The sequence below is a fragment of the Phasianus colchicus genome, chromosome Z (assembly GCF_987193195.1).
Source record: "Phasianus colchicus chromosome Z, bPhaCol1.hap1.1, whole genome shotgun sequence".
Classification (NCBI taxonomy): Eukaryota; Metazoa; Chordata; class Aves; order Galliformes; family Phasianidae; genus Phasianus; species Phasianus colchicus.
The window spans coordinates 57,075,950-57,100,119 of record NC_143476.1 but is presented as its reverse complement, the minus strand read 5'-3'; the positions used below and the strand labels follow the sequence as shown (position 1 = coordinate 57,100,119).

At 38.0% G+C, this 24,170-nt stretch overlaps 1 protein-coding gene across 1 annotated transcript in view; it reads right to left on the bottom strand.

Moving 5' to 3' along the window:
- Positions 1 to 24,170, bottom strand: part of PTAR1 (protein prenyltransferase alpha subunit repeat containing 1) — a 35,127-nt gene that overhangs the window by 8,881 nt on the left and 2,076 nt on the right. Inside the window, exons 2-6 of the mRNA XM_031608758.2 lie at positions 16,809 to 16,978; positions 12,328 to 12,394; positions 8,356 to 8,460; positions 5,304 to 5,517; positions 933 to 1,249 (exon numbers count right to left, since the gene is read on the bottom strand). Coding sequence (XP_031464618.1) covers positions 933 to 1,249; positions 5,304 to 5,517; positions 8,356 to 8,460; positions 12,328 to 12,394; positions 16,809 to 16,978 — 873 coding nt within the window. The remainder of the gene's footprint in view (positions 1 to 932; positions 1,250 to 5,303; positions 5,518 to 8,355; positions 8,461 to 12,327; positions 12,395 to 16,808; positions 16,979 to 24,170) is intronic.

Genomic DNA, 24,170 nt, shown 5'->3' with positions numbered 1-24,170 from the left:
TGCTGAAGAGCAGAATTTGCCATCACACCATATTACTCAATACACAGCAAAACAGTTTACTGAATGCAGATAGAGCAAATGTGATAATCTCGCGTAGATCTGGAAATTAACCATTATACTGATTATACTAATGTATTAATCTCAGTAATAAAATTTGCATTACCATCCAGCAAATTATTCCTTATACACTGTTACATAAAATGTAAACTTCACCTCTTTCACTCACTACCAAGTATCAATGCACAAAATCTACTGTCAGTTCCCACACTACAAAACAAGCCTCTATGTTCAGCCTAGACAAAACTTTTTGAAGAAGTCCGCAGGAATTTAATTATGGAAAGCAACTTTTGCATGTATATGCTTGCAGGCTTGTAAAATCTGCACCCCCGCAATCCCCACAAATATCTTCTGCAATTACAAAATTAGGTAGGAGTAGAATCCGGAAACCAACTAATCTTGGATTTTAAGAAAAAGGACAGATTTAGTTATTGGAAAAGGTGCTGCATTTCATGCAGCACACATTTCTTTGGTTCTGACTACTGTAAAAGCAAGCAAAAGAAAAAATAAGTCTGTGTCACTTTGGCAAATTTACTGTGACCTCCTCAGGTATATATACACAGCTGGCAAAGCAGAATTTTTCTATAGCTGATTCTTCTTCATGTTTCTTGCTACATCTTAAGTGTGAGGAGGCACTTGCACAGACTATAGGGACAAGTGGAGCTGATGCTGACAAGATACTTCACCAAATCAAATTTTCCATTCAAAAGCTCTGATTATTCTCTTCAATGTTTTTCAAAGGCTCAAAACATAGTAGCTTAGAAATTGTTAACTGAGTGGTACCTTTTTAAATCAGAAAAATAACTAATTCGGAAATTCCAGGCAAAGAATAACCCAATAACCAGAAGGATGCTCTTTTGCTAAACTCCTCTTACCTATGACACCACAAGGTTTCATGCCCTGGGTAAGTGTCGATCATATCAGTGCAGAAATCCAACTCCTCCTCTAAGTAACGGAAGATATCCACGCTCTGCTCCTCCACACAAACAGCTTCTGCTCCTTCACATTCCTCCTCTGTTTGAAGACTAGAATTTTGCTCGTTTCCCATTTGATTTTGTACCAGTGTATTATCATCATTCACAGTTCTGCCTATCAAGGACTTGAGTAAGAACTGGCGGTAATGAAATCCACTGTGGTCTGAGACATGCATGGAAACCCAGTATCTAGTGGAAGAAAGTTCATCAAGGAGAACCTGAAACAAAAAGCAGTAACAGCCATCAACCAGAGTAAATAAGAAATGTATCACCACTCGTTTTTTTCTTGAGGTCCCCTCTCCTCTGGGGTTTTCAGTGAAACAGGTTGCCCAAGGAGGTTGTGGATGCCCCATCCCTGGAGGTACTCGAGGCCAGGCTGGATGTGGCTCTGGGCAGCCTGGTCTGGTGGTTGGCGACCCTGCACATAGCAGGGGGGTCGAAATTAGATGATCATTGTGGTCCTTTTCAACCCAGGCCATTCTATGATTCTATAAGTTGATGGTTTTCAAAGCTCACAGTCACCATTTAAGAACAAACAGAGTATAAAGAAAGAAATACTGAACCTTTTCCACTGCATAATGGCAGGTATCTCAGCATCCATGCACTAAAGAAACTATATGTATTATGTAATTTCAAAAAAACACCTAAACAAAAACATTAGGAAACAAGCAATGGCCAAAACCTCAAAATGGCTAGGTATAAAGCCAACAGCAGCAAAAGGTAGAAAGCACACCAAATTACATGGATGTTACTAATTTCAAGTACTTTAATATTTGCCTAGTGAATGATTAATGTAATTAAACTTAATACATTAATGTATTAAGAGAATGAAAAAGGAAAAAAGATTTACAGTAATTCATACTTTCATTTTCCATGACCATAACACATTCAAAGTCCTACAGACTGTGGAATACAAGAGTATTTGTCTATAATTAAGATGCTTCACTTAAAATAGATATTTGGTGAACTCTCAGAAAGAACCGGGATAAATACTTCCATTAGTGACTGTAGCTGTATTTATAACATAGCTGGCAGCTAAGAGTTTTATCTTAATTGTAAACATTTTTAAACCTTCATTTCTAGTCAGAAAGGAGTCATTCAATAATGGACAAACCTTCTTTTGCTTTAGTTTCTTGTAATAGAACTAGCAGTTATACACTTTCATTGCATTGCTCATTCTGTGGAATTTAAATTCCACAGAAAAAACTCTCAGAAAGTAATTTGTATCTTTTTCATTTACTTTTAAAGACTGTATATAACCTTACTAGCATATTCTTGCTTTAACATCTCTAAAGTTGCTTTGAGCTATCTTCATCACTTAATAGGACTGAATGATGCAAAGCAACGTTCACAGTCTTCCCTTTTTCTCCTGCAGCACAAGAGGAACAGTCTTATGTACAAGGCTAGCTACACACACCTTTTACTGTCCATCTATTCTAAAAGATACTATAACAAAAACAAATAGTACCTTCTATGTAAGATACATCTCAGAAAGACAAACCAGCAGCATCTTAAATGCTACTTTTCTGAAAGAGTGGTCAGGCACTGGAATGGGCTGCCCAGAGAGGTGGTGGAGTCACCGACCCTGGAGGTGTTTAAGAAACGTTTGGATTTCGTGTTGAGGGATATGGTTTAGTGAGTACTGTCGGTGATAGGTGGATGGTTGGACTGGATAATCTTGAAGGTCTTTTCCAACCTTGGTGATTCTGTGATCATATAAATCAGAAAAACTGAAATGCACTACTAAGTAATTCCTGTTACTTGATGAGGTCTATTTACTCCATGAAGTTGGTCACTTAATGAATAGGAATGTAGCAAAAGCAGAGGTTTCATACCATTGCTGTCACTGTCTTCAACACCGATGCCAGGCCTCAGGATACCAGGAATCCCAAGCTGGAGGACTATGACTGCTGTAATGGATAAATCCCCAGCCAAACCCAAACTTGCTGGTTGAGCTCGATGCAGCAAGACACTAGTAGTTCCCTAGGATTCCACTTTCTTCAGTGTTTTTATAAATGATCTCGCCACAGGACTTGAATGCATGCTAAGTAAGTGTACAGGTGATACAGTGGACAGTTCTATGATTCTGTGTTGACTATGATTCTACACTGACTTTCTCCAGGGTAGAAAGGCCTTGCAGAGATCCTGAAAAACTGGAGAGCTAGGTAATCTCCAACTGCATAAAATTTAAGAAGAATAAGTGCTGCATTCTTTATCCGGGACAGAGCTATCCTGGGTGTATGGACAGACTGAGGTCCGTGGGTGTGCGCAGCCCAGAGCAGGGTAGGCTGACAGGAGGCCTCATGGTGGCCTACAGCTCCTCACATGGAATGGACAGGCAGCACTGAGCTCTGCTCTTTGAGACAGTTATATGTCCAGGAAACATCCAGTTTCTAGTAGTAGTCGGCCCATGGAACTTAACAATAAGAGCTCTACAGACTGAGCCTCTTCTAAATTACTCCCTTACCTCTGCTAAAGATTTACCACAAAATACTGCCACTGCTGATAAAAATGCTAGCGATGTGTCATTTTATCAACTTATGAATGAATAATGATTCACAGAATCACAGAATGGCCCAGGTTGGAAGGGACCTCAAGGATCATGAATCTCCAACCCCCCTGCCACAGGCAGGGCCATCAACCTCCCCATTTAATACTAAACTAGGCTGTCCAGGGTCCCATCCAATCTGGCCTTGAACACCTCCAGGGATGGGGCATCCACAACCTCTCTGGGCAACCTGTTCCAGCACCTTACCACTCTCTCTGTAAAAACTGCTCCCTGACATCCAACTTGAATCTACCCTCCCTCAACTTCAAACCATTTTCCCTTGTCCTGCAGTTATCTCCCCTTTCAAAGAGTTGATTCTCCTCCTGTTTGTAGGCTCCCTTTACGTACTGAAATGCTGCAATGAGGTCACCCTGCAGCCTTCTTTTCTCCAGCTCCAGCTGAACAAGCCCAGCTCCTTCCGCCTGTCTTCATAGGGGAGGTGCTCCAGTCCCCTGATCATCTTCGTGGCTCTCCTCTGGACCCTCTCCAACAGCTCCCCATCCTTCTTGTACTGGGGGCTCCAGACCTGGACATAGTACTCCAGATGGAGCAGAGTAGAGGGGTACAGTCACTTCCCTGTCCCTGCAGGCCACCCCTTTTCTGATGGAGCCCAGGATACCATTTGCTTTCTGAGCTGCAAGAGCACACTGCTGGCTCAAGTTAAGTTTTTCATCTATCAAGACCCCCAGGTCCTTCTCCACAGGGCTGCTCTCAAGGACCGCTCCTTCCAGTCTGTATGGATGCCTGGGATTCCTCCGGCCCAAGTGCAAAATTCTGCACTTTGCCATGTTGAACCTCACCAGGTTCACCCAGGCCCACCTTTCAAGCCTGTTGAGGTCCCTCTGCACGGCATCCCTTCCTTCCACTGTGTCAGCCGCACTACTCAGTTTGGTGTTATCAGCAGACTTGCTGAGGAATTCACCTATCAGCTCAGAAACCACACTATTAAACTGTCCATATAATTTTAGATCACCTGACAGTAACTTAATTCAATTTTTCAGAGGTCGTTTTAGATACTACTATGTTACGTGAAATATTCTATTTCATCTAAGTTTTACACATATTGAACATTATATAGGTAATATTCACATAGTAATATACACTATACAAGACTGCTGGAGCTAGAATTGCATCGGCAGTAGTGGTCTGATCAAAGGTGTTGTTGGAGTTGAAGAAACTCGTTATCAGCACTACTATGCTTTCTCTGTAATTTTGCTGTCTTTACTTAATATCTCAATATCCTGACATGATAGAAAAGCAGAATAAGGTAGGAAAACAAGATATCACATTACAGTATCAAAATAATATAATCCTGTTATGTTATCCTTTCCTTTTATTAGGAAATTTGAAATTAATGTTATGAGATAATTTTTTTCTTCCTTATTTGTTTTAGTTCACAGTTTTATATCTATTCCCCACCACAGAGTATGAAAGACAAACAGAGCTTTATTGTACATGGACAAGAAAGATCTTTTTCTTTCCTGCAGAACAAAACCTGCCTACACTTAGGGAAAACACAAACCAATATACACTGCAATATTTTGCCATTTTTAGAAAGCACACTTTAGCTGCCTGCACTCACCAAATACGACAGATCAACAGTAATCCATCCATGTCAGAGCATCTGCTTGGCAAATCACTCTGTTTTTTTTTAATACTTTCTTCTTCTTTTTCTTTTTTTTGAACAAGGAAAATGAAAGACTTTATTCATTATTGTATTTTACCTTGGTAGTCAGCTTTCCCACATGCTGTAAAACCCAGATGCGATGGGACCAGGCATTGTAGTTGCTTGGGTATCTCCCAGCAGCTTCAGAGCAGACTTCCATTTCCTCCTGCACTAGTCGGTGAATCCTCTCTACAGGTGCAACTCCTAGGTTTGCTTTATTTACAAGAGCAGGCAAGGAGTTTTCCTGAATTAGCTGCTGCAGCACCCATCGTCTGGTTAGGGTTAAAACAATGTAGAGTATTAATGATGAGAAACCAGTTTTTAGAGAAAAACATTGTTTTTTAATTTATATTAAAAAAAAAAAAAACCAAGCTTTTCTTAGATTTCCATTATCTGAACTACGGTGTAACTAGATGCTGGATAAGAAAAAGTAGGAAATATAAGCATCTGGATTGTTCCCATACTGTAAACTATGACTTTATGATCAAGTCAAAATAATTTAACTTTTGCTGTGTTTCTTTATGCACTATTAGTAGCCATGGATACTTACAGCATACTAAAAGGAAAAAAAAAGAAAAAAAAATTATGAAAACAATGCAAAGTCTGTATGTGTTTTCTCACGAGCTCTTCTTTGAAAGGTTTGTACAATACTAAAATAATGCTTAAGAAAATAGGCAGAAAAAAATGACTCCAGAAAGATATGAACTGTACTTTATGTACATTTTCACATTTCTCAGTAGTGAATACTGCAAGCTTAATTAGTTTCTGTACATCATCACCAGAAAGAAAATGCATAGCACTGAAGGCTTCAAAAGCTATGAGCAAAACTGAAAGGAAAAAAAAAGTACTTTACTACTGAATTATACATAATTGATTTGAAGTCACTGAGAAGAACAGCTTCCTATGTGGCTTTTCAATTATATTTTGGACTGACTTAGTATTTTTAGATGAGAGCTGCATTATGGGAGGTACCCCCCAAACATACATCTGCAGGCTCTACTGAGAACTGTCAATAATGGCAGGTGTCCACAAAGCAGCATGTGTACAGAGAATGGCAATGGGACTGTGTGGAACAGCCTCGAAAGCTGGACATCCTTCAGTGTGACACACTGGAGTTTTTCTGCTTTGTACCAACTCACACATCAGTTACAAGAACAATTAATAGCTACCTCATGAAAGTGCAAGTTCAAAAAAAAATGTAAAATTGAGAGTTCTACTTTGCAATTCATTGTTCATAAAATAGAAGAAGAACATAAAGAATTACTACCATTTTGCTTTTTTTTCCAGGTATTTTAAACAAGATTTAAACTGTTGGAAGACAATACTAATAACTGTAAGCCAAATATTATCATCTAGTATTTCTAACTTCAATCACAAAGAAATAGGGAATTCTAGATCTATTTAGACAGGAAAAGTAACCACATAAAGTCATCTCCTTAATAAAAGGTAGATAATAGTTCATTATTATTGCCTTCCAAGAAAAACCATAAATGAAAAATAAAAGACAAATCATTTTGATATTAATACTGTTATTATTTCTGTTTCTTAAAAAAAAGACTGTTTATAAAATAATGAATTCAGAAAAAAATGACTTCATAGTCTCTGTGGCTTAAAAAAAAAAGATAAAAATGAAATCTGAGCTGTTTTCTTGACTTTTTTCATGGGAGGAAAGAGCACAACCTTAGAAATGTTTTAAAATATGTGCTTGGTACCTGCTGGCTGTCATGGAAATGAACTCTTGGAAGTTACATAAATTCTCTAATAAATTTGGACAAAACGAATCTGATTTATTGAGTCAAGTCGTATTACTATCATTATTCCAGTTTGCAGAATTAAAGAAAATGAATGCAGGATCCAGTGACAACTGTGTAGTCAACAGGTACTCTGACTTTATATGCACAAGAACCACCTGAAACTCTCCCAAAAGTGGCAAGACATATGGCAGCTATTTTGGCATCTTTAATGAGTGCATTTGCCACGTGTAAGAAGCTGGATATGTTCAACACATTTTTTCATTCCTACATTCTAATGTTATTGCTGAATCGATATGTAAACTAAGGTAGTAATACTCTTATCAGGTAGGTAACATCTAGCAATATTTCATTTACTGTTTTCTGTGTAAACTTCAAGAATATTAAGCCCATTCATTCAAAAAGAAGAGCTTACCAACAACTCCTTTGTCCACAAATTCATGTGTTATTTGCAAGAGTGAAACTTTACTTATGCTTTTGATAGAACAGGAATCCCCTAATAGGATATAACATTATGGTTGTCTCAATACTGGACATGTGAAATGGAAATATTATGAACTGCCTTCTAATGTACTCCATTTAAATATTTTGAAGGTTGTTTGTACAATAATGAATAACATAAAAACATATCAAGAAAAATCATGCACATATCAAGAAATTTTATCACAAATTGAACAATATACCTATGCTTCACTCAGGTATGCTACAGGCCAATCTACATATACTCAGTCATGACTAAGATAGTTAGCTATGTGTGTTCGAATAATTCTGGAGTTTATCTTTTTTTAAAAAAGTACTCTATTATCTTAATATTTAGTATTGGTAATTTAATGGCATTGAGTATGTTAGAAATGATAAAAATCAATTCATCAATCCAAAAAAAATAAACAAAGAAATGGAAGTCAGTGTCAATTTGGGTTATAAAAGTTACCTGCTACAGATTCTTGTCTTTATGAAATGTCTACAAACAAACAATACAGCAATATGTGTGGAGGAGCAGAGGAGAGAAACTCACATTGCTCTAATATCTGCTGCTGATGAAATCAGAAATCTTGGGGTGAGAATTTTAAGTGAAAGATATGATAAATCCTTAGGAAAAATTATCCGACACTCAAAGCTTACTGAAAAAAAAAAAGATTCCACAAAGAGGTTCACATGATTTTAATTCTAACTGTAGAATACAGAAGGGGATCTTCAAAAGCCAAAGGACTGAGTTTCATAGCTCAAACACTCCACTGTATTTCTAGGTGTCCTCTTGCATCTAGCATTCTCCTTAACCCAAACACAGGGGAAAAAACAACAACACACTAGGAGGAACGTTTAACTCTGGGGAAGCAACGTAAGGCAAGAGAAACAAACCTATGAATCCACGTTTCCGGACTCTTTGGAAACTTGGTTAGCGCCAGTTTTCCAAGATGTAAATCTTTAAGTGGACTTAAAGTGCCAGAAAGTATTAATTCTTTCCTACAAAAGATAAAATAAATTTGTTTGAATAAAGAACATAATTCGAAAACAAATCCCACACAGAATGGCACTTTTTTTTAATATAATAGAATTTGATGGACTAATCCATTGCACTCAGCTATATGCAGGCACTACCATTCAACCACGCTCAGCAAAATAAATCCCAGTCTCATAACTTCACCTTAATACATTCAACACATTGTTACTCAATTCTAACAACAAGAAAAAAATCACTAAGTCAATTTTTTACTCATTATTATTATTTTGAGTGTGACTCTCTACCACATTTTCTGTTACTAACAAAAAAGCCACAGTTTGGGCTACATGTTATGCCTGCTAACAATAACGTTTTTACTGGTAGGCTATAGAAAAATCTTAATAACACAAATTTCTTCTCTTTTCATTAACACAAGGATAGCTAAGAGAGTTACATATATATTTAAACACCTTTCTGAAATTCAGCTTTCAGAACACTCTGCAAATTTGAAAATACTTCTACTCCTCCAGACAGGTCCCCACAAACATTTAACTTTTTCACACACAATTTTTAAATATGGCTCAAGACATAGTATCAACAATTCCTAAATTTAGAAGGAAGGAAGAAATATTCTGTGTGTAGAATATTTTTCAAAATGACTAGAAAGGCAGAAATCACAAAATTTACTCATGTGTAAAACACCTTCTTGTTTAAAAATTAAAGAATTTACACTAGCAAAACTTAATGTTCATTCAACATAAGCTTTCCCAGACCTCCTACACAGACACAGCAGAGTGAAAGTCTGTATTTTATATTTTTCTTCCTTCTTTACACAGAGTTCCCTGCTTCACATTTTGTTTGTTTTTCTGGATTTGGAAATCTCCCAGCGCCTCCCCAAGGGTATTTGAAAACATCATCCTGTGACTGGCTATTGCAAGAATGCTCCCTTCCACTTTGTATACTCCAATCTACTTTAGAGACACTTTGAAGTAAAGATAGAGAGAATTCAAAAGTTACCATATGATTACAGGATACATGCCCTTCTCAGAACCTTTAGTTGCTAGAATTAAAAACTTAGCAGTAGCAATGTTGGTATTTTTATTCTTGTTTCTAAATAACATAGTCTTCATCGTAATGACATGCATGGCACCATCATAATGATATGCATGGCAACAGGTTAAGTGAGAGGTGCACTATACTGTGAAGGATATTTCTCCCATTTTCTTGGTGGGGAAGGAGAGCAGCTGGTAGTATGGAAAGAAAACTACAATGAAAAAAAGCTTTACCTACTATCTCCTGTAGGAGATAATCTGAAACACTTTTCACATGCTTCATGTTTTTACCGACACCTCTGAAGTCAGCGATATCTCACAGGAAAGGTTTGAATTTTCAAAGCTTCTTGTTATCTGATGCCTTTTGGCTTTTGATCAATTATAGATGTCAAAAAGCATTTAAACAAGAACAGTAATATGTGTGAAAATTTATTTCACAATCATTTACATAGATGTTTTGGTCATTTTTAGCTTAAAAAGATTTTTCAACTTCTAAAAGCAGACAATAATTTATGATCAGTGACTGCAAGCATCTTGTTGCACATTCTGTATAACAGGAATTTCTATCTCAGTTCAAGAAACAACACATGCCTGCTATTTCTTAGCATGCTTTCTTACACCACACAATTAGCTCTTGCTCAGTTTTCCCTGCTTAGTTTCTACCCCTCTGCAGCTCCCCAGTTCCTTCTAATCAAAATAAACAAACACATAACCTCTGTGGGCATATTAAAATGTTTAGAATAGCTCCAAAGAGAGGACAGATTATTGGCCCCTAGCCAGTTTCAAATTTTGCATTATCCAGTCCTTCACTAACACAACTTTCTATCATTGCCAATTCCACTTAAATGTTCATTAGCCTTCCATACAGCCAATTCCATACATGCTCTGCCAAGCTCTGACCCCTTTCCAAGGAAAAGCTTTTCTCTTCCTACTCTCAAACCCTCTTCCTGACTATCCAGGCTCAATACTGTTGGATCAATCACTACCTGTGAAGCTCTCAGCAGAGAATTCAACGTAGGAAACATGGACTATATAAACTTAAATTGATGCAATCATTAGACTATAGGAAGCACTCTATGGGAAGGGCTGCTGCTGTTAATCTTTTTAATTTTAGGCTTAGAATCTATGATGCTTTTTTCCCCTTGCGAATAAAACAGGGAATTTATGTGCCAAGAACATAAGAGAAATCTGGCACAACAAACATCCTCTGTGCAAGATGAAAACAATCATCCTACGACTGATCCATCATGTTCTGCAAGCAGAGTGCAAGTCCCACATAATTAGTTCTCACTTTAGAGTACATCACAGTACAAATTTATCTCCAACAGACACTGTGCTGAACACAGCCTGCCCTCTAAGTGGTGACTGCACACCATCCTTGTTTGGCTAGCTTGACCTGCACTGCACTTGAGGGAGGCTGAAGTGTGGTTCTTTAGTTTGAGCTGTGCCATTATGTACCTACCCACTCTGAAAGAGACACCGCCCAGCAGCAGCCTGAACCAGCACAGGTCCAGGTTCAGAACACCAGTTCTCCAGCTAAAGCAAACACAGCAATAAATTTCTCATATACTTAATGGCTGCTACAACATCTTCACTCTGAATGCTACAAAGACACACTACCAACCAAGCCACCTTGTCAAGAACTAGAGAGGTATGGCCATCCTCTGTAGTCATTTGCACACTGGCAAACCATAAAATTCATCTGTATTCCTCAACGTTTTTATTCCATTTGCAATTTAAATTACATATATAAACTGCACATGTAAGAACAAGCAATGAGCAAGCTCTTTTAGCTGTCAGGCAGAAAAAAAAAAAAAGTACAGACATGTTAATCATGGATGCATTTATGTTTATACAAACAAAAAAACAACTGAAATCTGTTTTAGGTACCATGGGATTACATTACTGTAGGAGCTCTAGAGTTTATGCATGCAAATTCCTTTTTATTACTTGAAAGCTACTCAGGAGTATACATTTTCAAGACAGTAAGCCCTTTGCTACCACTTTCACCTGCCTCTGTTAGATTCAAGACACTGGAAAGCACAAAACCTAGCAGAAGTTTTCAGCATTACACCAGCAATGAAAGACAAAAAATCTGAATTTGCAATCAAGGCTGACAGCTATCCATAGCCATCATCTTTTTGTTCATTTTCCCTACAGAAATAATAAATCTTAACTTCAAAAAGCCTTCTATCTATTTTTAAAATTAGTCCTCCTAGATATTAAGAAGTTTCTGTCAGACTTCCAACCTCCTACTATTTCTTTAAGACTGTCTCATATCTTACCTTGGAAGCAGAATATTCTCTCACCTGGGAGATCTACACAAAAATTATCTGCTTCAGAACCCTGTGAATATAGCTTCTTCCTCTTCTTTTGCAGTGTATCTACTGAGGCCTGTTCAGCTTTGATAACAACACTAAATTGATCAGTTATCTCAGAAGGACTCAGATATAATATTCAATGAGGGATAAAACAAAAACAATGAAAACAGTGAGCAGACATTAGCTGGATACTGTGATTCAGCAAAACCGATATGCCCACCTGAAGATTATAAATGACCTGCCTCAACAGACAGAGGCCAGGAAAGTAACACTTCCAACTGAAACAAAATAAGGACCTAACATGTATTCACATGCTTTAGCTGTACTAAAAACAACAACAACAGTTTAAAATTATTTGTAGCGCATACAGGATAGAAGAGATATTCAATATTCCTTCAGTGCTCTGTAGCTGAGAAGCTGCTGCTCTATCATTAGTTACCACTAACTGCAGAGTTTATGGCTGACTTGCTCATTAAGGCCCAGGTCATTCTGATGTCATTTACTGAGTGCAACTCACCTCACGTTCCAGGCTGTGGTGAAGTCTGGATTCAGCAGCAACAGCGTACATGTGGTATCTATCAGCTCTAAAATGAGTGAACAAAAAATGCAAAGATTAGCAATGGTTCACACATTCTAGTGGTCTCTTAGCACTCCCTCAGTCCCATCCTTCATTAAAGTCTCTCCTTGCCTGGTTGCCATATCTATGTCCATCTCTACAGAACACTGCTAAATCTCATTTTGGAAAAGTCTTGCTAATAACTTTTATCTCAGAAGTCTCAGCTGGAAATTTCAGACCACCATCTGTATGCCTAATTATCTATCCAGATATACCTATAAATCTATCTATGCACACAGGTATATGTATAGATAGACACACCTATATAGAGATATAAATATCTATTGAGTTAGATAGATTCACGTGTATTGTATACCCTCAGAGATGGACAGTGACTGCACTGAATCCTTGAGTATACAATGATTTAAATTGCAGACATACTGTATGTATTAAAGAGAATTCTTCAAAGAAAATCCAACAATTTTGAAATGAGATAGTAACATTAAAAGTCTACTGTTTTTATTTCTGTACAACCCTGAGCTGCAGATATGTGCTACTTTTATATTATATAATGCACAGTTACAAAACAAACAAACAAAACTAGATACTGTAGCAAATTATATCTAGGAAAATCTAGGGAAAAAAAATTAGGATCACAACATAATTTAACCATCCACATGCACATACATGTAACAGAAAACACTTTTGAGCTCATTCTGAACTGGCAACCTTGCTTCAGACTAGGATATTATGGATGTTCCATACAATATGAAATCATTCTCATCAAAATAAGTTAGAGAAAAGAAGGATGCAAGAAGGTTATCAGAGTGATGGTGTTTGTTCTCCCAAGAAGCATCCGCTTTCCTGGGTGGGGCTGAACATCTTCCTGCTGATAGGAAATATCACACATCAATTCCTTTTTTAGCTTTGCTCGTGTGTGTGGCTTTTGCTTTACATAGTAAACTCTTTATTTCAACCCATGAGTTCTAACACACCTTTCCAGTTCTCCCCTCCAGGGGGAATGAGCAAGCAGCTGTCTGAGTTCCACCAGGGTAACAGTGAGGATCCTAGAAGCATCTCCACCTAACCCTGATATGCTAGAGACTGCCATATATTCATTTTCCTTAAGCTCCACTCTCAGGACATGCAGCTTCAGATCAGTTACCCTGTCACTGCCGCCCAAATATCCAGGCTTTTACTGCCAACAAAGTTTGGCTACATTCTCTCCTCAACACTCTGTATTTAAGAAACTAAATAAATTGTACTCCAGGCGATTTCCAGCAGATCACTTACATGTCAGAGAAATAAAAAAGGGAAAGGAAGGAGATGGTCTTGTGGAACTAAATAATCCCTATCTGGGTCTCTGGCTGCAAAATTACATTTAAAAAACCTATCAATGACATGCAACAATAAAGGAGTATACTACTTCAAAAAATACAGAAGATCAACTTCACGTACCTTTTAACCAAGAAATTTCTCTGAGTACAGTATCTATTGCATATTACTGCATGCTTGGTTGTTCATTCATGTCTGACAAAGTAATTTTGTGTATCCTGTGTTTCCATGGGCTCTTGCCCATGAGGACTATGTTATGTCATTATATGAGGGCAATACACTCACACTCATGTAATTATACTCATATTTCCTACATGGTGAAAGGTAATGAAAGAGTATGAATTATGATGAAAGAGAGTGAAAGATAAACTTCAAAATGCAAGATAAGAAATAGAAAAACAACAAAATGCTGTGACAAAGAATAGCATTACAGACAGCACAGAGGTTCTGAATTAAGACATAATGTCTGATTTTAGTAATTGTTTCAGTAATCATTAGCTACCGTGATTGCATAATCTAGGGCAGACAGGATATATCAAGCAAAAGCTTATCACAGCCTAGTTCATTCTTTCAAATACTTTTCAGAAAGAGTATTCAGAGACTATATGACTCCATGTAGAATACAGTTTGTCCTACAAACTCATGACTACCCAGTAACGTAATATGGTGATGTCAAAGGTTTAGAACAGCACAGAATCATGCCCAATCTAAGCAGAAGCTTATCTATCATATTGTTTTATATAAGTGCTTGGAAATTAATGAATGAATAAATAAAAAATAAAATCACTTTATCCTGAGTATTATCAAAGGAAAAAAGCAGATGAGGAAAATCTCAAAGAAATATCTAGTTCCCTTAGTTTGACTTTCTTCGTAGTTTTGTGCAGAAAAGAGCAGATGTAGATTTCATAAAACTTGAATTTCTGAGCCAGAGATGCCAAATGACAGAATGTTAGAAACCTCTGAGCCTTTTTCCGTAGAAAGTTGTATGACAGATCTAGCACATAACATCAGCAGTTGCCAGATAGTTCTGTGTCAATAACAAAGCTCAACAGGTACTTCATTTAAATTTCAAAAACCACTTTCAGCTGAATTTTATGCAAAATACAGCATTCTAGACGCTGTATCCAAGGTATCCTTTGGGATGAGAGAAGTCTCTGCAGATGGATGAGGGCAAGTATGACCAGATTTCTAGCTCCTTTTTATTTTTTTCACCTTAAACATGACTTTAGCCAAATTTTTATTTTTGTACATATATGATACTAATATGCTTTCCAGAAGGCTGGAACAATGCTTTTAAAGGTGGAACTATGGGCTTATGAAAAGTAATGATATTGAGTATATTTTGTTCAATATTTTGAACAAAATGAGAAGATATTTGCAGCAATTTCTGCAATATCACAGATAGTCTGCATTCATAAATTAAAACATTTTGAAGAAAAGAGAAAAACTTCTAAACTAAAATACCAGCAAAAGTCATGATTTTGGATTCCAAGAAATCTTATTCAAACTTACAAAAGAAACCATAATAATAAAATTAAGCATCTGTCCTAGTACATTATCAATAATTAACTATAAAGAACCACTTTTTCCAGATCTTGCTAGAATATCAGATGAAATCATAACACTTTAACCAGGACCTATTTTTCTTTTCTACTTGATCTAAAGTAGCTTCTGGTAATTCAAACAACACAAAGTAACAGGAGACTGTATTTGTGATCACTGTTTATTAACAGGTATCAACAGCATATGCAATTGAGTTTTGCAGCAGCCCTAATTCTGTACTTCCACTACATCCGGAAGAAAACTACCTTGCCAAACACTCAGTATGTTTTATTTACAAAAAAGGATTCAGAGGAAAATCCTTGAGAATATTGTATTTCTAATGTAAAGAGCTTAAACTACATAAAAAGCAATTCTATAGGTGAATCTGGAAAATACTTCTCTCTTCATGCCCTCCAATACTGTTGCTCAGTTTCTACTGCAGTTTAATAGTAAAGCATATCAAATACTGCAAGCTATACAGAGCTTCCAAATGTTACTAATATGGTGGGGTCTTGATCATGTTTTACAGTAGTTACACAAAAACTCGGCAGACATGGAAATACTGCAGGTCATCTCTTCTCAAGCATTTTACATTGGCTTTCAATAATTAAAGAAACAAAGGAGATGACAGTTTCTCTGCAAAGGAAGGAAATCAAGTGAGATTCAATCAACAAATAGGGAGTTAGCTAAGTTTCAGACTACTCTGGTTATTTCCTGACACCATTTTACAACCTATGTTTTATGAAGGAAGGATCTAAAATGCTTCATCTGGGAGGGAAGCAGAACAACTTTCTGAACAGCCATAACACTCTTGTCATACACTGTCACCACAAAAAAAAACAACCAAACCTGCCTAAAAGGGTGAGTGTCATCAAATTAGATTCCAAACAAGAAGACTACAGAAAGAAAAGTGTCTCACTGCCACTGAGACCTGAAGCCATGAGCAATGTTTCTCAAACTACAATTACCCTTTTTCATTCTCAATTTAAATAAAATTACTTTGTAAACAAGTATCTCCAGCACAACACTTGTTCATAATTCTTAAAAAAAAAGTATTTAAAATAGACAAAACTATACAAAAGTATTTTTCATGCAAGTAAAACAAACTAAAAAAAAAAAAGAAAAACAACAACAAAAGAAGAAAAATGAGAATAGGGTTTTACAATTAACAAGTTGTTTCAACAAACAATTTCTGGTAGCCCTAAGTCCAAATAAAACACTGCACTTCTTTCTTACTTCAGATCCACGTTACCACAGCTGCCTTTCTGTCACAGTACATCTTTCCTTCTGCAAATGAGTAAGACTACTTTCCTGAATCACTCATGGGAGTAAGTCATCTCCCTTCAATACTTCCACACTGGGCAAGAGAAAGGATTTTTTTGTGTTTTCAACTAAGAAACAATAAACTATCTCTTGTGATGCACAGCACAAAGCCAGCTTTCCCTCAGGTTTCACCCTTCTTTCAGAACAGGTTGAACTGCACTTAAGAAGGACCAATGCCATGTCAAAAAAAGGTAAAGAACATAGCTAAGAATCAGGTACTATTTTCCCACAGGGTAACTTACCATCTTTGTTCAGCCATTGTTTTCTCTGTCTGTAGAGTAGAAGTTTGTTATGGACATATGGCAAAAGAAACTTGACACACCAGCTCTCCACACCAAGCTTGTTTTCCACCAGGACTATTGGGCTCCGGTTGTATCTTGCTTCAGGACAGGGTATTAATCCAATTTCATCTCTTAAAACAAAACAAAACAAAACAGAAAGAAATGCAATTAAATTTATTTCCAGCATTTGACAATTATTTTTTTCAAAAGTTCAGCTGTCAACCCATCACCTTTCTCCCTGTTTTTACCAAAGTCTGTGCTCATTATTCTCAATTCATCTTCTTATTTCCTCCCAGACTTGCAGGTACAATAAAACACATTTTTAAGAAAGTAAGCTGCATAATTATGCAGTAAATTAACTCAGCAAATAAATGATGCAAACACGTTTTTGGTATAATTAAAAGCTTAAGATGAGAAAAAAAAAAAAAACCAATTCCCCCCCCCCACACACACACACAAAACCAACCTCTTAACATTTCACATTGCTTTGCAGTTTATTCAGATACAACACAAAAGGTAGCTGCGGTTTTAGGAGGAGTCTCTACAAAAATTAATATTATGTCTGCAGTACTGTAGCAAGAGAAAAATACTTGAAGACATGCTGAAGAGTCTCAATGTAATAGTCATTATTAGATAAACAAGCATGAACTCAAAGCCCTTTAAATGCCATGGAGTTTTTTTCGTTTGGTTGGTTTTTTGTGATTCTGGACTTTCTCTACTTACTCAGAGATGTTATGTTAGGCTTTCCCAAAATTCTGAATGGGGAAAGTTCTTTTCATGTATTTACCATCTTATACCTTTAATCAAACATCTAGAAATAAACAAAAATTCATACTCTCAAACAAAACAGAAGTGTCTCAAGCTTTTTAGTTTCAAGGGGCCATTTTATTTTTTTTCCTTAGTTTTTAGCGTATATGGATGGTGAAAGAGCAGTTTTGACATCTTCTTAAAAATAAACAAAGACTGTCAATTATTCACGCACACTTGGACAAAAAGGAATACAGTTCTACACTTTCTACCATGCATGATTTCAACATCAAATTCTGTTTAATGGAAAAAAAAAATGGAATGATAACAAACCTTATTTTTTCTTTAGTACAAGGTCTATATATACATCTCAAGTGCTGACCTCATAATCTCAACCCAATTACCACACACCAATTTTGCTACTGGATTATCTGAGTGTACTGATTTAGTTCAGTGTCCTCAGTAGATTATTACTAAAGCAATTGAAAATGACACCATGTGTTTATTTAAGAACAAGTATATCTGCTTATTCAGAAAACTGATTTAATATGTCAGACAGCAAAAGAGCACCAATAACCTGAGGTAAGATACTTGCAAATTATTTGGCTCTGTCTCTAAACACACACCCAGGTCCCTTACCCATCTCTTCTCATCTAAGAAAAGGAAAACAAAAAGAAAAAAAAAAAGAGGGAAACTCTCAATTTTACTACCTACCAAACCGCAAGCAGTAGGTGATTTCCATCCATGTTGCTCCACTTAAAAAAATTAAGCTTTTCACAAAGATATTCAGGTTAGACTTATGACATTCCGGATTAGACTTATAATGACACTCCAGACTGATGCTCTGATGCTTTCAACACGGTGCCTTACAGACTGAAGTTTGTGCTTCCTGCTGACTTCGTTTCCTTTACAAAGGGGAGTCTTTGGATATTGGCCTTCCAATATTTGAAGGGAATGTATTAACAGAAGGGGGAATGGCTGTTTATATGGGTTGACAGTGATAGGACAAGGGGTGGATGATTTTAAACTAAGACAGGGGAGTTTTAGATTAGATACTGGGAGGAAGTTTTTCACACAGAGGGTGGTGACAACTGGAACAGGTTGCCCAAGGAGGTTGTGATGCCCGATCCCTGGAGGCATTCAAGGTCAGGCTGAATGTGGTTCTGGGCAGCCTGGTCTGGTGGTTGGCAACCCTGCACATAGCAGGGGGTTGAAACTCGATGATCACTGTGGTCTTTTTCAACCCAGGCCATTCTATGATTCTGTGATCCTGTGAAATGCTAAATCCAGTTCATGCACAAACTTTTGTCTGCTCTTGCATGCTGCAACACATAGGGCCTTAGAGGCAATGAGCATGCAGCTTTGCTAATTAATTCTGTGAATTACCACAAAAATTTATGAGCCGATGCTTACAGACAGTACAGCAAAGGCAAATAGCAAGGGAAAGCAAATAAAAACAATCCTACACCCACACCTTCAGTTCTTAGCAAACAGAAGCTTGACTCAGAAGAGCCAATTTCACAACTCAGCCTTAAATACACCATGAGGATTGGCAAGTAGAGTTTGCAAAGAGCTGACAAGTCAAACACCCCAACTCTAGGACATGCTCAGCAAGCCATAAGAGACAGGGGACTATGCCACTGCCTAATGAGAACCATGAAGATACAGTACAACAGAAAAAGGTTTATCTGGTAGATGTGTGCATCTTCCCCAGGATGCAGACCAGTACTTGTCATGTGGTAGAAACATTGTCTACAACAGTTTGGTTTTATTTTTGATGTTTTGATGGGTGGATCAGAAACCTTACAAAGCATTTAGTTTCTGGGAAGAAACGGCATTTATGATTCAAAATGCTAGAAGAGCAGGGTGCTTATCTTATGTTCTAAACAATTCATGCAAACCACCAGCACTCCTAAAGGCCTCTCGGGTCTGCAGGAGCAAGTAATGGAGTAGGTCATTCATTTTGTCAGCCCAGCAGATTATGCTTGAGAACACTTGCAGTCTCTGATCATCACATATCCCAAAAAAAGTTTCTGCAGCAGGACCACACACAGGCACCACCAGTCACTCAATTAGTCCTCGTAAAATTTAATGACTTAAGTACCCTAAATCTTGTGCTAATAGCCTCTGGTCATACAATCATCTAGGTTAAAAAAGACCTTCAAGATCAAGTCCTACAATCCACTTGACCTACTGGGTCCCACCACTAAACCATGGCCCTTAGTGCTACATACACATATGTCTTAAATACCTCTGATCACTGGGCAATCCATCCCAAGAAATTCTTCCTAACATTCAATTTAAACCTCCCCTGGTGTAACATGAGACAGTTTCCTTGTATCTATCACTAGTCATTGGAGAAAACTACACCCTCCTTTCCTGCAGCCTCTTTTCCCATAGCTACAGAGATGAGGTCTCCAGTCAGCCTTCTCTTTTCTAAACTAAACAGCCTTGCTCTTTGTAGCTTGTTTTCCAATCTCTTGAGCAACTTTGAGCACAGTTCTTCTTTTAGTGAGAGGCTGCAAACCGAGTACATGTTCAAGGCGCAGTCTCAGCAACGACACATTCAAGGGAAACAATCATCACTCCCCTACTCCTGTTGGCCAATGCAATATCTGAAGCAGGTCAGGCTGCCATTACCTTCTTGGCTATCTGGGCATACTGCTGGCTGCTCACCAGCACTTCAATGCCCTTTCCTGCCAGGCAACTTTCCAGCCACTCTTCCCCAAGCCCGTATCACTGCAGTAGTCTAACGTGACTCGAGGGGAGGACCTGGCACTCACAGCTGTTGCGTGTCATGTAACTCTCCACGGCCCAGCGACCCAGCAAAGGAGTGCCTGGTCATATTGACCGGACTGCACAAACCAATTGCAGGATTTAGTGTGATCATAGTCAGGTACAAGTTGCTCACTGTACTGAAGGTAATGGCAATTGAGGGCTGTTGTTCTTTGACATCTCCTATTATCAGAAACACTACCTACTGTTAAACTAATGTTTAATTTCACTCCCTAGATTCCAGTTTTCTCTTGAATTTTAGGATACAACTTATCCTTGCTTACACTTATTTCCCAAAAGCAAGTACCAAAAACGAATTATCTTTGGATTTACAGATCAACTCGAAACAGTAATTCACAGTCTTAAAGTACAGAACAGAAGCTGCAAGAATTTGGCAGATGAATTCATCAACGTTATCACCAAAGCTTCTTCAACCTGTTCTGAGATTGGAGAAGCTGTGTAAGAATAACACCCTATAAAGCATGAAGCTTCATCATACATACCTTGTGCACCATTAAAATCTCAGCTGTGGCAGAACAGCACTGACAGGCAGTTGCTGAATATGCTTCTGCATCTTTTAAAACATCATCTTTCAAACAACCCAACCTCTCCCACAAAGAATTAGAGGATATTAAGTAATGGTTTGGAAATTAGAATGACACACAATCAAGAGATACTCTTCAACTACAGTTATGCAGATAAAAAGACTGGAGCAAAGAAGCCTAGAACTTTATAACTGCAGAACAGTTAAGCAATTATAAAAAGTTTTAATACTGGATACCAATTTACAGCATGGACATTTGGGATTTTTATCTTTTTAGGTAAAACAAGTCTCATGAAATGACTACATGACTAATTGATTCACAAACTTTGAGAAGTAGGGAAAAGGGCTTTCAAATACAAGAAAAGAAAACTTTTCTTGCACTATCACATGTCTACCATACACATATGATTCTCTTTCAAAATTTCAAATAATAAATCAATACCATTTGTCATTAGTTAATTAGTCTTTAACTTATTGGTACAATCAAAATCTTTCATAAATGAAAGAATAGTAAGATATTATTGAAATCCAAAGACTTTCTAGCCCGAATTTGTTTCTAAATAAGCTATAAATATCGGACTCACATTATCTAGGAGTTTCCTTTTGCTTGATCTCACATTAATCTTCACTGTGAAGTTGTGCACTGATTACCCTTCTCACTAAATACTGCAAACAAATATTTACTACAGATGGCAAATTCATACATATCAATGCCTCACAAGTTATTTAAGAATTTAAAGGGAAAAATATTGGCAAAGCAAACTTCATATTTAGCTAATGACTTAATGAAGCGTTTTGGGTTCCCAGAGGAGAAATCTGCAATCACACCAAAAAAACCTTGATTAAGTTTCAAATCTATAAGGGCGACTCAGAAAGTAATGCCTTTTATTATGTTGTTCCACGACATCAGAGGCAGATGCTGATGGCGTGGCAGCAAAGGCTGAACCTTCCCACTAATATTTCATGCCAGCAGGCTGCTGTGGATCAAGGAGCTCCTGGACCTCCTTAAGCACAAAAACAAAGCCTATAGGGAGTGGAAGAAAAAATGGGTTAACTGGGAAGACTACAAAGAGGAAAGCCAAAATCCAGGTAGAATAAAAACTAGAATAAAGACTGGCAGTCTGGTGGAGTTCCCACTGATTGGAAAAGGGGAAACATAACTCCCATTTTCAAGAAAGGAAAAAAAGCAGATCCAGGGAATTACAGCCCAGTCTCACCTCTGTGCCTGGCAAGATCATGGAGCAGATCCTAGCAGATCCTCCTGAAGGCCATACTAAGGCACATGGAAAATAAAGATGAGGTGATAGGTGGCAACCAATACAGCTTCACCAGGGGCACATCATACCTGACAAAACTGGTGGCCATTTATGGTGGAATTACAGCATCAGTGGATAAAGGAAAAGCAACTGACATCATCTATCTGGACTTATGCAAAGCATTTAACACTGTCCTGCACGACATCCTGGTCATCAAATTGGAAAAAAAATGGATTTGATGGATGGACCACTCTCTGGATAAAGAATTGGCTGGATGGTCACACTCAGAGAGTCGTGGTCAACAGCTCAGTGTCCAAGTGGAAACCGGTGATGAGTGGCTTTCATCAGTGATCAGTGCTGGCACCAGTGCTATTTAACATCTCTGTAGGCAATACAGACAGTGGGTCTGAGCACACACTCAGCCAGTTTGCAAGATGACACCAAGCTGAGTGGTACAACTGACACACTAGGGAGGAAGGCTGCCATCCAGAGGGACCTGGACAAGATTGAGAGGTGGACCCATGGCAGCGTCATGAAGTGCTACATGGCCAAGTGCAAGGTCCTGCACCCGAGTCAGGGCAGTCCCAAGCACAGATACAGGTTGGGTGGACAATGGCTTGAAGCAGCCCTGAAGAGAACTATTTGGAAGAACTGGTTGATGAAAGACTCAGCATGATCAGTGTGTGCTTGCAGCCCACAAGGCCAATTGTATCCTGGATTCATAAGAAGCATGACCAGCAGGACGAGGGAGGTGATTGTGCTCTCATGAGACCCCACCTGGATTACTGCATCCAGTTCTTGAGGCCTCAACACAAACAGGACATGGATTTGTTGGACTGAGTCCAGAGGAGAGCCATGAAGATGATCAGAGGGATGGAGCATCTCCCCACTAGGACAGGCTGAGTTGACGGTTTTCAGCCTGGAGAAACATAGGCTCTGGGAGGACCTCATAGCGGCCTTCCAGTACTTAAAGGGGGCCTACAGGAAAGCTGGGGAGGGACTTTTATAAGAGCAGGTAGCAACAGGACAAGAGGAAATGGCTTTGAACTGGAAGAGGGTAGATTTAGATTAGATATTAGGAAGAAATTATTTACTGTGAGGGTGGTGAGACACTAGAACAGGTTGCCCAGTAAGGCTGTGGATATCCCCTCCATAGAAGCATTCAAGGCTAGGCTGGACAGGACTTTGGGCAACCTGGTCTAGTGGGAGGTGTCCCTTCCCATAGAAGGGGGGTGGAACTAGATGATCTTAAAGATCCCATCCAACGCAAACCATTCTGTGAATCTGTGATTCTATGATCACACGTTGTTGCTGTGTTCCAGATGTCAGCAGAGGGGCTGTCTGACACAATGGCATCTGACACGGAAGTCGTTTGGAACAATGGTGTGTCACTGAACTCCAGCATGTGAAAAAATTATACCCACTGACATTTTTCAGTGCTTGCTGATTATTTATCAGTGTTTTGTAGCTGAGAATGTGCTCTATCAAACAGTGTTTGATAGAGAAATAAATAGAAATGGAAATAAATAGAAGGCATTACTTTCAGAGCAACTTATGTAACAAAATGAAGTGTGTTTTTTAACACATTAAAAACAACAGGAATTGAGACAGAAAAAGTAATCTGAGCTAAAGTGATATTAGCAAACCAGAAAAAGTATCCTCAAATTTCACACACAAATGCTGGGTTATCCCTTCCAAATACTCCCATAAAATACTTTTCTGACAAGTGGGTCTTTTATTCTCATTGGCCTCATAAGCAAAAGAAAAGCAAAGTTCAGAAAGAATGCATGCATTGATGTATTCTGTGTTTACAATCCATTCAATTCCAGTAGGATAGCTCATGCAAATGCATTTATCAGATCTATGCTGGTAGGACTCGGTAAAAGTACCAATAAATTTCACAGCCTTGCAAAAACTGAGAACTAGCAAGTTGACACAGTTATCCTGCAGAATAAAATGGAGCCGTCAGACAGATGAGGTAAAATTAAATTAGTGTTGTGT